At 39.9% G+C, this 13,045-nt stretch overlaps 1 protein-coding gene across 9 annotated transcripts in view; it reads right to left on the bottom strand.

The window, feature by feature from the left end:
• The window catches only part of FER (FER tyrosine kinase), a 456,227-nt gene that overhangs the window by 35,859 nt on the left and 407,323 nt on the right, over positions 1 to 13,045 (bottom strand). Inside the window, exon 18 of one of the 9 annotated variants that reach the window (XM_050945732.1) lies at positions 1,463 to 1,499. The exons of the other annotated variants lie outside the window; for them this stretch is intronic. Coding sequence (XP_050801689.1) covers positions 1,493 to 1,499 — 7 coding nt within the window. The 3' untranslated portion in view covers positions 1,463 to 1,492. Of the gene's footprint in view, positions 1 to 1,462; positions 1,500 to 13,045 lie in introns of those variants that run through there. 9 annotated transcript variants of the gene reach the window in all.

Here is a 13,045-nt window from a genome sequence, read left to right as displayed (position 1 = left end):
GCTGTTGCCGGGGCATCTTGGCGGTGCTGGCACTCTCCGGTGCCGATGGGGAACTTCTCCCCAGCGCGGACTGTGAGGTACTCGGTGCCGAGGATGGAGGGGTGAGGGCCGCCTCCATTAGGAGCTGCTTAAGACGAAAGTCCTGCTCCTTTTTAGTCCGCGGCTTAAACGATTTGCAAATCCAGCACTTATCTGTGAGATGGGATCCCCCCAGGCACTTTAGGCAGGAGTCGTGGGCGTCTCCCGTTGGGATTGGCCGCCGGCAGGCCGAGCACGGTTTGAAGCCCGGTGAACCAGGCATGAGCCTGGGCACCGGGAGAGGGGAAGGGCTAATCCCCAACTCTGAACTATATACACTAACTACGTTAACAAAAGGTTATGAAAAGTATTAATTACAACTATGAACTATAAAACTATATACACAATAAGAACTAGAACGAGTGAATAGCTAGGGAAGTGGAGATCAGCTGAGCCGCGCTCCACTGTTCCAACGACCAACACGGGCGGTAAGAAGGAACTGAGGAGTGGACGGGTTGGCAGGGGTATATATTCGGTGCCATAGCAGCGCCACGCCAGGGGGCACCCAGCCGACCCGCCGGGTGTTGCTAGGGTAAAAATCTCCAACGAACGTGCATGCAGCGCGCGCACACCTAATTGGAATGGATATGAGCAAGCACTCGAAGAAGAACTAGCTACCACAGCCACTGTCCTTGAGCCTTCACAAATACAAGCCTATACTTTTCATTTTACTTTCACTGGTAATGTTGATGACTTAACTTTTAATTAGGGTTCTGTGTCCTTTGTTTATTCTGTTCTACAGCACACTGAAGTGTCTGTCACAGAATCATTGATTTCTATACAAAATCATTAAATACGAGTTTAACATTGTTCACAGAACTGATAACATCTGACCAGGTAGTCCACCTCCATGATGACAAAGACATTCACTCAGACATTATAAAATCAATGAAACCAAAGCTTTGATGCTGAATTTAAAAGAAAACATTAATAAGAGAAAAGGCATTTTTAACACTCAGTCTTTCTGCTGGTTAGTAATATTTTTTTTTTGTTTTTAAAGTGGGTTCGTTATACTGAGCTAAAGCACTTTCATATTCCTGGTTTTGTACTATTATGAGTCAATAAAATAGGAATTTAACAACAGTTCAAGGCAGAATCTAGAGTGAGGAAACACACTAAGGATAGATGGAAGATACTGGAAACAGTTTAAAAGGAGCCCAAGTATTCATAACTATCATAATACAAGTTGGCTGTTCTGTCATTTCCACCTCCACTAAAATAAAAAGTATATATTTAAAGCAGGGAACACAATCATACTATTGAGCAATGCAGTTCTTACCTGAAACAGCCATTTTTAAAGTTTTCACCATTCCTCCTGCTAGTTAGTATAATTTGTTGTGGCTAGAATGTTTCAAATGCTTTTAGATCAGCTTTACAGCAGGAGCCAAGAATGTTGTGGAGGGAGGCACCAAGCTCATCCCCTGGTACAGGGAAAAGAAGAAACAGAAGGGAATGCCTCGTTCTCTCACTAGCTAACTCTCTGTCGTCTCCTGGAACAGTGCTGATGGGCTCCAGTAAGATTCTAGTCCACCTCCTCTCTGCTGGAAAGAGGATGGCATTTGCACAGTCCTTGAGGATGAAATGTATACCACAGTGACAAGCAAACCTCAAGCAGGAACTACCATATCATATCAGAACAATGGTTCATCTAGTCCAGTAACCTGCATCAGCTACACTGAAGGAAGGCCCAAGAAACCCTTGGAAAATTATGGAATAACTTGCCTACAGAGAATGAATGTTTCTTCTTAACCCTGGCCATGTAGAGGTTGGTTACTGCCCTGACACATGAGAATTTAAATACACCTGTAAAGAATTTTTGAAAAAATTCTAATTGTAGATGCTCTGTTTATTCTTATGAATGTCTAATCCTTTTGTTTACAGTACTAAAAATCTTGCTCTCAGTCTTGTGCCTATGAGATAAAAGCAAATAGTTTGGACAACCATGCAAAAGAGTGGATGCTCTCAGAGTCTCTATTTGGGAAATTAGAATTAATTTTCCTTGAGCAGGGTTTCTTGGAAGATTCAGTATGTCATGCTTCTGGACAGGCAAGAAAGAGTGCAAAACAGCTTCCACACCTGCTTTCAGTCCCAGTTAGAACCCAGAAGTGCAGAGATGATGAAAATGAAATTTAAATTTTCAAAAAAAGTATGCTGAGTTTTTCTATACTTTGAGCAAGTTTTGAACAATTCAAGTTTTGGGCATACCTTCAGGCTAGTTCTTATTTTTTCTGAACAAAAACACACAATAAAGAGATATTATGTTATAGTTACACTGTATTCCACAGAAACAAATTACATACAGATAACACACAACCATGGAAGATTATGAACACTAATTCTTCACAGATGATGTCTTTGGAGGTGATCTTCACATAGATACTTTGGCCAAATTGAGTGAAAAGGCTTATACTAGAGTATTGGATTCACAGGACATTGCTATGTAACACAAAGCTAATTTAGCTGAGTCTCCATGCAAGTAGACTGGGTGCCATCCCCCTTGGTTATAAATAGACAGGGCTTCCTAAGTGGTCTTTAAACTAGATAGGAAGGAAACCTCTATCTTCATTATATAGGAAGGGACAATCTGTCAGACTTCTAATGGAGTGTGTCTTAATTTTTAGACCAGAGTCAAACCAATAAAATGAACAACAACAAAAAAAATGTGAGGACTCAAGCTAGGCTATAACAATGACAAATTTACATCCACACATTTTAGAAGTAGAGTTTTTGCTTAGTTAAAAACATCTATTGTATGAAGCACTTCCAGTATGACTAGAAAGACAATGGAAATGTTCTACAAAAGATGACTAAAAAGGAGATATTACTAGTCTGAAGGGTTTATGAATGCATGCAAGGGATATTACAGCTATGGTGTAGTGTACAAAGCGAAGAGCATATACAACAAAAACAAGATGATAAAAAAGTCACTGCATGCTTGATAGTTTAATATAATGGCATAACTGAAACTTAGTGAAAGGTGGCTCACAACTAAAATAGTCATGCCGAGGGGTAGGAAGAGTTGGAAGAGTAGCAATTTAAAATAACGCTGGACCATGTACTGAAGATTTTGAAGCCAGAAGAGTGCACTTGTACTCATGGGAGCATCAAAGAGTTTTCTGAGCTGCACATGATAAAGACCAGTAAGAGAAGAATTTAAAAAGAAGGGAAATCATTCTAAATCTACCGTCATTCCTACCACTAAAGGGGTACTGATTAAGAAAGAAGTTAACAGGGAGAGTTGGGCGAATGACCATGGATTTATCAGACACATCAGTGAATGGGTGCTAGATTTCCAGACAGTCTATGTAGGGTGGATATGGCACAAAAAAAGGAAGTTTAAAAATCTTTTGAGTGTAGCAGACTGCAAAATCCTGAAAAGTCACTAGATTTAAGGTGCAACAGACTACAAATGCTGTGGAAATTTTTTTTAAAGCATGATGTGACCAGTGTGGCCTTATGAAGGACTGTTTAAGGATGAGAGGGGAAAAAAGTACCTGTACTGAAAACAGATAAATAATTCAGGTCAGTTCAAGCTGGCAGCAAAAAGATATGGGCAGTAAAGAAGCAGAATGAACTAATGGCTAGTCAGAGGGATTATGTAGACGAAGAACTTTGACAATATTTTTAGGAGAATAAAATGCTAGAGAGAAAGTAAGACAAACAGACAAAAGGAACAATGATTCTAAAATGACTGAATTAGTAATTCGCTTTTGTCAGTTATTAATAACAAAAATAAAGTAAAGGGATATGGATTACAGGGATGTAACGTAGGCCAGGTCAACATCGTAGTCAATGAATACTAGGTAAGGGCTACAGAAGAACTTCACTAATTCATACCGTGTTAATCAGTACATCAGATAATTTATAAATATAATCTGATAATCTCTCCTTACTTCTCGGCAGACTCTCAGTCACATCCTGAATTCTAGCTCCAGGCAAGCAGCACACTTCTCAGGATTTCCAGTCCAGATGGCAGATGGATGATTCTGTCTCCCTTAGAAGGGAGTCCCCGACCACCACCACCCTTCTTCTCCCTCTTTGGAGTGGTGTCGTGGAACCCCCATCCTTAGGACAATTCATCCCATGCCTTCTGGTCAGCAGCATCTCCTTCTGATACCTTCCCTCAGATGACTCTTCCAAGGCATTCTCAGCAGCACCTGTGCAGAGAGCCTGAAAATGGTTGCTTACCTCTACCTGCACTGGGGGTATATTGGTTCTCCTCCTTCTTCTGGAGGAAACATGCTGCCGACTTTCTTACTTGTTCTTCAATCCCCATTCCCCTCCCCTCTGCACTGCCTTCTCCAATTCTTTGGCACTCTGTGCCCGCAGTACCAAATCCTGACTTTTATCTAGGAAGTCTTCGTTTTCTCTGACGCAACATAGAGTCATTTACTTGGGTCTCTAGACCTTCAGCCTTTTCTTCCAGTATGGAGACCAGCTTGCACTTCGTACAGACACAGTCACATCTATCCTCTGGGAGAAAGACAAACATGGCACATTCCATGCAGGTCACGACAGCTGATCCCTCAATATCCATATTTCCTACCTTGTAATGTATCAAGAGCCTCTTCAGATAATGTATTTACTGCTTGCAGAAGCCTGAAAGGCAAAACCTTGTGTGGCTTCTCCCCGTAGGTGAACTCTCTCTGCTTCTCCTCTGTTTGCAGTTGTATGCATGTCCACCAGAGAAGTATACATGGAATGGTATGAGAGTGTAGAAGCAAAAACAGGAAAGCCAAGGCAAAGAATGAATTACAGCTGGCAAGAAATGTTAGAGACAACAGGAAAGGATCTTCAAATATTTCAGACAAAAAAGAAAGATCAAGGACTGTTTGGGTCCACTGCTCAGTAGGGAAGGTGAGCTGGTAACAGAAGATGATAGAAGGCAGAGCTCCTCAATGCCCACTTTGCTTCAGTCTTCTCACAAAAAATAACATGTGACTGGACAACTAATGGAGTTACCATAGACAATAAAGAGAAAGGGATGCAGATTAGGATAAGTAAAAAACATGTCATAGATCTTCTGACCAATTTGAATGAATTCAAATCAGTAGGGCCAGATGCTATTCACCTGGGGGTACTGAAGGAATTAGCTGGAGATATCTTGGCATCCCCAACAATAATATTCACAAACTCGTGAATGACAGGATGGGTCCCAGAAGACTGCAGAAAAACTAACATAGTACCCATCTTGAAAAAGGGGAAAAAGGAGGAGGTGGGAAACTATAGATCAGTCAACTTGACTTCGATATCTCGGAAGCTACTAGAGCAATGTATAAAACATTCAATTTGCAAATACTTGGAGGATGAAGGGGTAATCACTAGTAGCCAGCATGGATTTACCAAGACCAAATCATGCCAAACCAGCTTGATTTCCTTCTTTGACAGGGTAACTGATTCGGTGGATGCTGGAATGCGGTGGACATAATATACCTAGAATTCACCTATGCTTTTGACATATTCCCATAACATTCTGATAAGTAAGCTGGAGAAATGAGGGCTCGACAGAACTACCATTAAATGGATACAGTAACTCCTCACTTAACATTCTTCCGCTTAATGTTGTTTCAAAGTTACGTCGCTGCTCAATTAGGGAACATGCTCTTTTAAAGTTGTGCAATGCTCCCTTATAATGTTGTTTGGCTGCCTGCTCTGTCCACTGCTTGTAAGATTCTGTGGAAGAGCAGCGACTTCACAAGGGAGCATTGCACAAGTTCCTCTTCTCCACCTCCTTCCTCTCCCTCCCAGAAAGTCCTAAGCGCCACCAAACAGCTGTTCGGAGGCTGCTCTTTCCTTTCCCAGAAAGTCCTAAATGCAAAGTGCTGGGAGGGAGAGGGAGGAGCAGGGAAGCGCTGCATCTCCGCTCCTCCCCCCTCCCTCCCAAAAGTCCTAAGCACGAAGCACTGGGAGGGAGGGGAAGGAGCAGGGATGTGGCGTGCTCTGGAGAGGAGGTGGATTGGGGGTGGGAAGAGGTGGGTCTGGAGCATTCCCCAGCAAAGTGGGCGCCTGCTCTCTGGAGAAGCTGCTGCTGTGAAGGTGCTTCCTAGAGTCCTTGCCTGCCGTGGGCTGTGCCTGTGTGAGGTAAGCCAGGGGCACTTCTCAACCAGATTATGCCTTTTGTCTGCCCCTCAAAAAATTTCCTTGGAACCTAACCCCCCCGCATTTACATTAAATCTTATAGGAAAATTGGATTTGTTTAAAATCGTTTCACTTAAAGTTGAATTTTTCAGGAACATAACTACAACGTTAAGTGAGGAGTTACTGTACATAAATGGTTAAACAACTGTAAACACAGAATAACAATTAATGGAATTATGTCAGATTGGAGGGAGGTGTCAAGTGGAGTTCCACAAGGATCTATTCTGGGTCCAGTGTTGTTTAATATCTTTATTAATTACCTGGATGTAGGTACAGAGAGCATACTGATCAAGTCTGCAAAGGACACAAAAAAAGGGGGTTTGCCAATATTTTGGAGGATAGAGCTAAAATTCATAGGAATTTTGATAAACTGGAGGACTTGGCTTTAGACAACAAAATGAAATTCAAGAAAGACTAATGTAAGGTGCTACACTTAGGGAAGAAAAACCAAATGCACAAATACAAAATGGGGGGCAGTGGGAGATGGCTTGGCAGCAGGACTGCTGAGAAGGATCTGGGAGTTGTGGATCACAGTCTTAACATGAGTCAGCAATGTGATGCTTTTGCTAAAAAAGCAAATGCCATTTTAGGTTGCATGAACAGAGGCATAGCATACAAGTCACAGGAGGTGATAGTATTGCTCTAACTTGGCACTCGTTAGGCCTCAGCTGGAGTAATATGTCCAATTTTGGTCACCAATGTATAAAAAGGATGTAGACAAATTGGAAAGAATCCAGAAGTGAGGAAGAAAGATGATTAAAGGGAGGGAATGCAAGCCTACAAGCAAAGGCTGAAGGAACTGGATATATTTAGTTTGGAAAAGAGGAGATCGGGGGCAGGGGGGAAGATAGGATAGGGATCTTAAGATATTTGAAAGGCTACACGAAAATATGGAGAAAAGTTGCTCTCTTTTGCCACAGAAGCAGGACAAGAGGCAGTGGGTTCAAACTACAGCATAGGAGATTTAGATTAAATCTCAGGAAAAACTTCCTAACTCTAAGAACAGTAGGACAATGGAACAGACGGTTTTGGGAGGTTGTGGAAGCTTCTTCCCTGGCAGTTTTCAAAAGGAGGCTGGATAGTAATCTGTTTTGGATGGCTTAAACACAACAAATCCTGCACTGTTGGCATGGGGTTAGACCAGATGTCCCTTCTAATCCTGTGGTTCTGTGATTCTCAGCAAAGAATTATCAGAATGCTTGAGTGAGGACTTGCAAGTTAAGACTTCATAGTATACCAGTAATGTTCTGTAGTTTATTTTGTAAAAGTTATGAAATATTACCAATGAAAGCTAAACTGCAATGAAGATGATGAATAATTTACCAATTTCCTTGAAAAACTAAGTAAGATCTGCAGTTAACTAATCTCACTAGTCAAGATATTTCTTGTGATAAGTACTGTATAGGGAACTGTAAAGAGATACTGCAGAGAGTGTAATTACCATATCTATTTACTGTTGCTAAAACTGGCAAGATTTTCTGTACCATTACAGTGCACCTAAGACAACTGGACAAATAAGTTTTGAAATAAACTAACAAAATCAAAGATAATGTATTTACTTGCTAATCCACAATGCTAATCCTAGTCATTAATTGGAATTAGCAAAAACCTATTGTCACTGGAAAAAATAACACCCACAGAAAGTTTTACATATTTTGGGTCACAGCACATAGAAGAGGGAAGCTAGGGGATACTGGCAGTTTGTGGTGGGAGCCTTGGCCTAGGAGGCTATGGATGGTCTGATGACTGATTGAGGGTGGGGATGAATTGGGATTTTTTTTTTTTATTATTATGACTGATGTGATGAGACTGCAGGAAAGTTTAGAAGCAGAGTGGGGGGTCACATGCAAAGTGTGAATGTGGAAGGATTTTGCAGTTAGGTAGGGCTAAGGGTGCACATTTGTGACCATCTGGGTCCTCCATTTATAAATCACTGGCATTCCAGTCTCTATTTCCCTGCTTACTGCAATCTCACAAAACCTCCCTACACCCATGTATCACATGGACCTCCTTCCCTTGAAAACACCACAACTTTATATATAATATAATTATGAATTGCCCCTGTTGCCTGCTTCTCTGTTGAATCATGTGCTCACTGGTGCATAACTAAATCTTGATTGCCTGGGATTTAGAATGCCCCTGAAACCTCTGGACACTCAATTAATTAGGGGTACCGAAAACTGTTCCCTAAACTTAGTACTAGTAAGGATGGGAACCAAATCACTATTATAAAACTGGGACAAAACCTTGGTTTAGATGACAACAGCACTGAGATACTTTGACATTTCCAGGAACCAAGCACATCTAGTTACCCTACAGATAAACATGATTTTTTTTTACTACAGGCAAAGGTGATATAGTAAAATGCCTAAAATTTAGTAAATCATTCGACACAATGCCTCATAAAATCCTTCTAGAAAAATTAATTAAAAAAACCTTGGCTCTGGGTACTGGGTTTGAGGCTTACAGCTCATAAAAAAGGCAGTGATAAATGGTAAAGTACTGAATTGGGGGGGGGAGCGAGGTGTCCAGGAGGTGCCTGTTTTAGGCCTATTTTCATTTAGCAGCTTTATTAATGGTCCAGAGGAAGAGGCAAACAGCACATTAATTCACAGCCAACAGAGGTGCTACAAACACCAGTGAGAGCAAAGTAACACCACCACAAAGGAATCAAGGGAGGCAGAAATATGGGCAAGAAATAACAAAATGAGATTCAACCTGAAAAACAAAAGCCAGTATATGTCTGTGGAAAAATAAGCCAAAGTATCAATATTCAGTGGGAGGGAAATACATGGAAAGCAGTCATGCTGAAAGAAAGGGAATTCAAAAGAAAAATAGAAATGAGTAAGGAGCTAAAGGAATTGACTATGTATAAACAGGAGTAATGGGATTAAATTGAGCATAGGGAAATAAAAGATGATTATCTCAGATTGTGGAAAAGTCTCTCTAGATAAAAGGCAGAAGTACTTTCTTAAGCAATTAAAAAAATAAAACTGGACAAAGAACCTGAGAATATATTGTAAAGAATATATTGGCATGAGGATGAACAAATTAAGGTAATACGACTTCTCTCCTTGATTTTATGTGAAACTTTGTAATGGTCATATATGTTTGTACTGTAGTAGTGTGCTACTGTTTATACACTATAGACTTATTAGTGAAATCAAGTATGCCCCAGAAACCATTTTCTGAAGGGTTCATTAATTCACTTTACTCTACATGAGCAGATAAGCTTGTCAGTTAGTCATACATGCATATTCTAAACAAACTGTTGTCTATCTCATATAAAGATCTGAAAGGATAATTACTGTTACTTAGGATAAGAATTCCTAACACTGCACAACAAAACAACCCTAACATTTACATATTTTTTTAAATGTAAGTAGAATACATTGTACTAAACAGATTGTCTTGATGAAGTTAAATTGCAATTTTGGTCTGTTTTATAAAGTAAATTGAATTACTGATCCAATGACACCCTAAACAGAGAATAATAGTTTTATTCACACACCTTTGTAAGCATACTTCCAGTCAATTACGATTTCTGAAAAAATCTTTAACTTAAACAACACTAACACCAATGTTGTTTCTTGAGTAAAACAAAATAATTGTTGGTGTATGCAGTAGTCCCTCCTTTGTGTGCAAACACATTACATCTTAAATGTTACCAAGTGTGCACAAGGAAGTACCCATAAAATAAGAAGCCAAGAATCAAAATCAGGCATTTAAAATCTACACATTATTTTATAGTAAAATCTGCATCAACTGCACAAAGCCCAAGCAAACAGGCTGTGAGGAGGTATGACCAGTTGCTGCTGATAGCTATAAATTGAGCCCTTTGGAAGCCAGCACCATGGTCACTTAGAACACCCAGGACAGCAAGTGTAGTTAGATAGAAGGCACTTAAGCAGTCTGGGTTTGGAAGGATAGAAGGGATCACTTGCACCTATAGGAAGTCAGATGAGCGAATGAGCTAATTAGCTCACCAACTGGATAGCTCTGGGAAGAAATTACGCAGTATAAAAGGCTGAGCCATGGAGCAGGAAGGGAGGCTCCACATAACTGCTTCTATGTTGTGATGTACGTGAAGCATAAACAGTAATAAAGACACTTTGTGGAGGTACCATGGTGGATTGTGCATGCTGCTTAATTCACAAAGAGAGCATACCAGCCAGGGGTTCTAGGGAGCTGAAGGGACAGCTTGTTCACAGAGAGGAATAAAAAATTGTGGATGTGGAATCCCATTATTTTTCCACACTCCGCCCTTGCCTTTCACTAGCACTAAATCCACACAAGTTTTAAAGCAGAATTTTAGTGATATGCAAATTAGTTTCAATTGTGCAGATCTCCATAGCACAACAAGGGACTACAAGGTCCTTCTGCACAACTGCTCCACATCCTGATTCCACATCTGGGGAATGACTCTGGCATGGCAGGAGAGCAGGAGGGTAAAAATGGGAGTGAAAGAGACAGGTTGTCACTAAAATAACTTTAAATTTTGAATATTTTTATTTTATTAAAATACATTTATGTTCTTCTTTAATGAAAGGGCCAAGTTTTAAAAGGTAACTGCTGTCACAGAGCGTGAAAGGCACTGTAGCACTTGGGTAAGGTATATGATTTAATCTATTATCCCCACCACCACATTACAATACAATGAATTCCTATAAGAGAATTTAAGAACTAACTCTTCTTTCCTGTCTGCTCTCTTAACACTTGGGGGTATTATTTCAGCACATTTTAACTGCAGCATAGTGCCCTTTGATGTTAACTACAAAATGAATCAGTCTCAAGGGTCCTCGCTGTGGCTGCTGACACACTATTTATACAAAATACCAATACACACCTTTTGGAGGGCCAATTTTTGCTTTCATTTCCATAAGGGACATTATGCTGATACACTGCACCAGTGCAGAGAGAGAATCTCTGAGGCATGATTTCCTGCCTTTTGTCCCCTTGCTGAAAGGAAGTAGTAATTTCCTACTGTCCTCACTGCCCCTTTGCCTCCTCAGACTGGTTGAGCTGTGCTGTCTTAGCCATAGGGGGAAGAAGCCAAGGATCCACCCCTCTGCCCAGGCTGCCTGTGTAAGAGCATAAGTGGGGTTCTTACTCCCCCTTGTATTCCTACACACCTGTGCAGTCATTGCCACAGTAATCACAGTGGCCACCACAATTAGCTTCCTAGATTTGTGTTATGTTGTACAGCTTTGACCCAGGAATCTAATTTAGCTACTGTTCAGTTACTGTTTCCCATAGTTCTGTGTACAGTGCATAGTCTTTGACTTCTCACAACAAAAAAATTGACAAAGTAGATTTCAAAAACAGGATTTATGATGATAAAAGGATTGGAGAACAACCCAAGAAGAGAGATTAAGGAAAATGAATAAATTCAGTTTAGAGAAAAGAAAGCCAGCATATGGTAATGAGGCATAAATACCTGTGAGGTAAAGAAACAAAGAAGGAAGGAATTATTTGAAGTGGTTAAGAATGGGATAACAATAAGTACTGGCTTGAAATTAGAAAATGTTATTTCTTCTTAATATTTCACCTAAAGTTTCCAATGGTAAGGTCAGCTACACTACACTATAGAATATTACACAAAGAGGAATAATCAGCTATAAAGATCTAAGATTAAACTAGAAGAAAACAGTGGGTTTACGGCAGAGATCATATTGTACTAGTAAAGAGAGACAAATTAGATAATCCAGAAGGTATGCAACCTTTGTCATTTGTAATTTTTCACTATTTATCTTTGTCTGCTTTGGAGGGAAAAGTTAAAATCAGTTTGAGTAAGTAAAACATAATTCTAGAACTATTCTATTCAGATTATTATAGTTGGAAGGAGTATATCCAAAATTCCATGCCTAATAATCCATACATTTTAAAAGTAAATATGAATGACAGGTAATGTATCTAAACCATACAGTTAAAATGGCCACTGTTAGGAGACTTATTTCTCATTAAGGTGTACTACAAATACATTTTGTAATATTCAATAAAAATAGTTCATTTTGCCAATTGAACAATGAAAGGGAAGAGTGTAAAATAAGTCACTGTTTCGCTATTAAAAGTGTAAGTTAAACGTTGAAAAAGTTTAGGAGTGAGTCAAAGAAAAGTTACAGTAAAACAGCAAAACTTTTTGTGAAAACAAGTAAGGCAGCAAAGGGGAGAGTAAAAGCTTATTTTGTACCGTTTGTCCTTGCACTTATCAAGTTACCAGCAATGTAACACGCACAGGCAGGGATGAAGAGGACTGCTGAAAATGGTCAGCACCAGTAGAAAAAGAATCTCAAAACCCAGTGCTAGTAATCAGATAAAATAACTACTGTGTACACTCCAAGAGAAAGTGCCTACAAGCAGATAAACAATTTACAAAAATTGTAATCAAGGCATACCACATAAAATGGAGTTTAGAACAGAGAATATTCTACGGCTTTTTCATTTTGCTGACCACAGCAGAAAGTTATTTAAAATATTTAACATAAATATTGTTGTCAAGAAAATCGCTATCTTGTACTAAATTGCCAGGAAATTTAGAGGGTGAACAGCAGCTCTCAGCCAGGGGTGCTGGAATAATTTGTATAATGGGGGTACTGAGAGCCACTGAACCAAACTGTAAAACCCTGTATATGATGGAAACCACTTCTAGCCAGGGGGTGCAGCAGCACCCCCAGTTCTAGCATCAATGCTCTCTGCAGCTAATAAAGATCATATTTAGTCTATCTGCATATATATATTTCCATTTGATAGGAAATTAAATACATGGGACACAAAGAGGATTGGAAATTGCATATGGAGCCAGATTTGGATTCCGAAGTAGGTCAGTAAA

Source organism: Gopherus flavomarginatus, chromosome 3 (assembly GCF_025201925.1).
Source record: "Gopherus flavomarginatus isolate rGopFla2 chromosome 3, rGopFla2.mat.asm, whole genome shotgun sequence".
Lineage (NCBI taxonomy): Eukaryota > Metazoa > Chordata > Testudines > Testudinidae > Gopherus > Gopherus flavomarginatus.
This window is presented reverse-complemented; position numbering and strand designations above follow the sequence as displayed.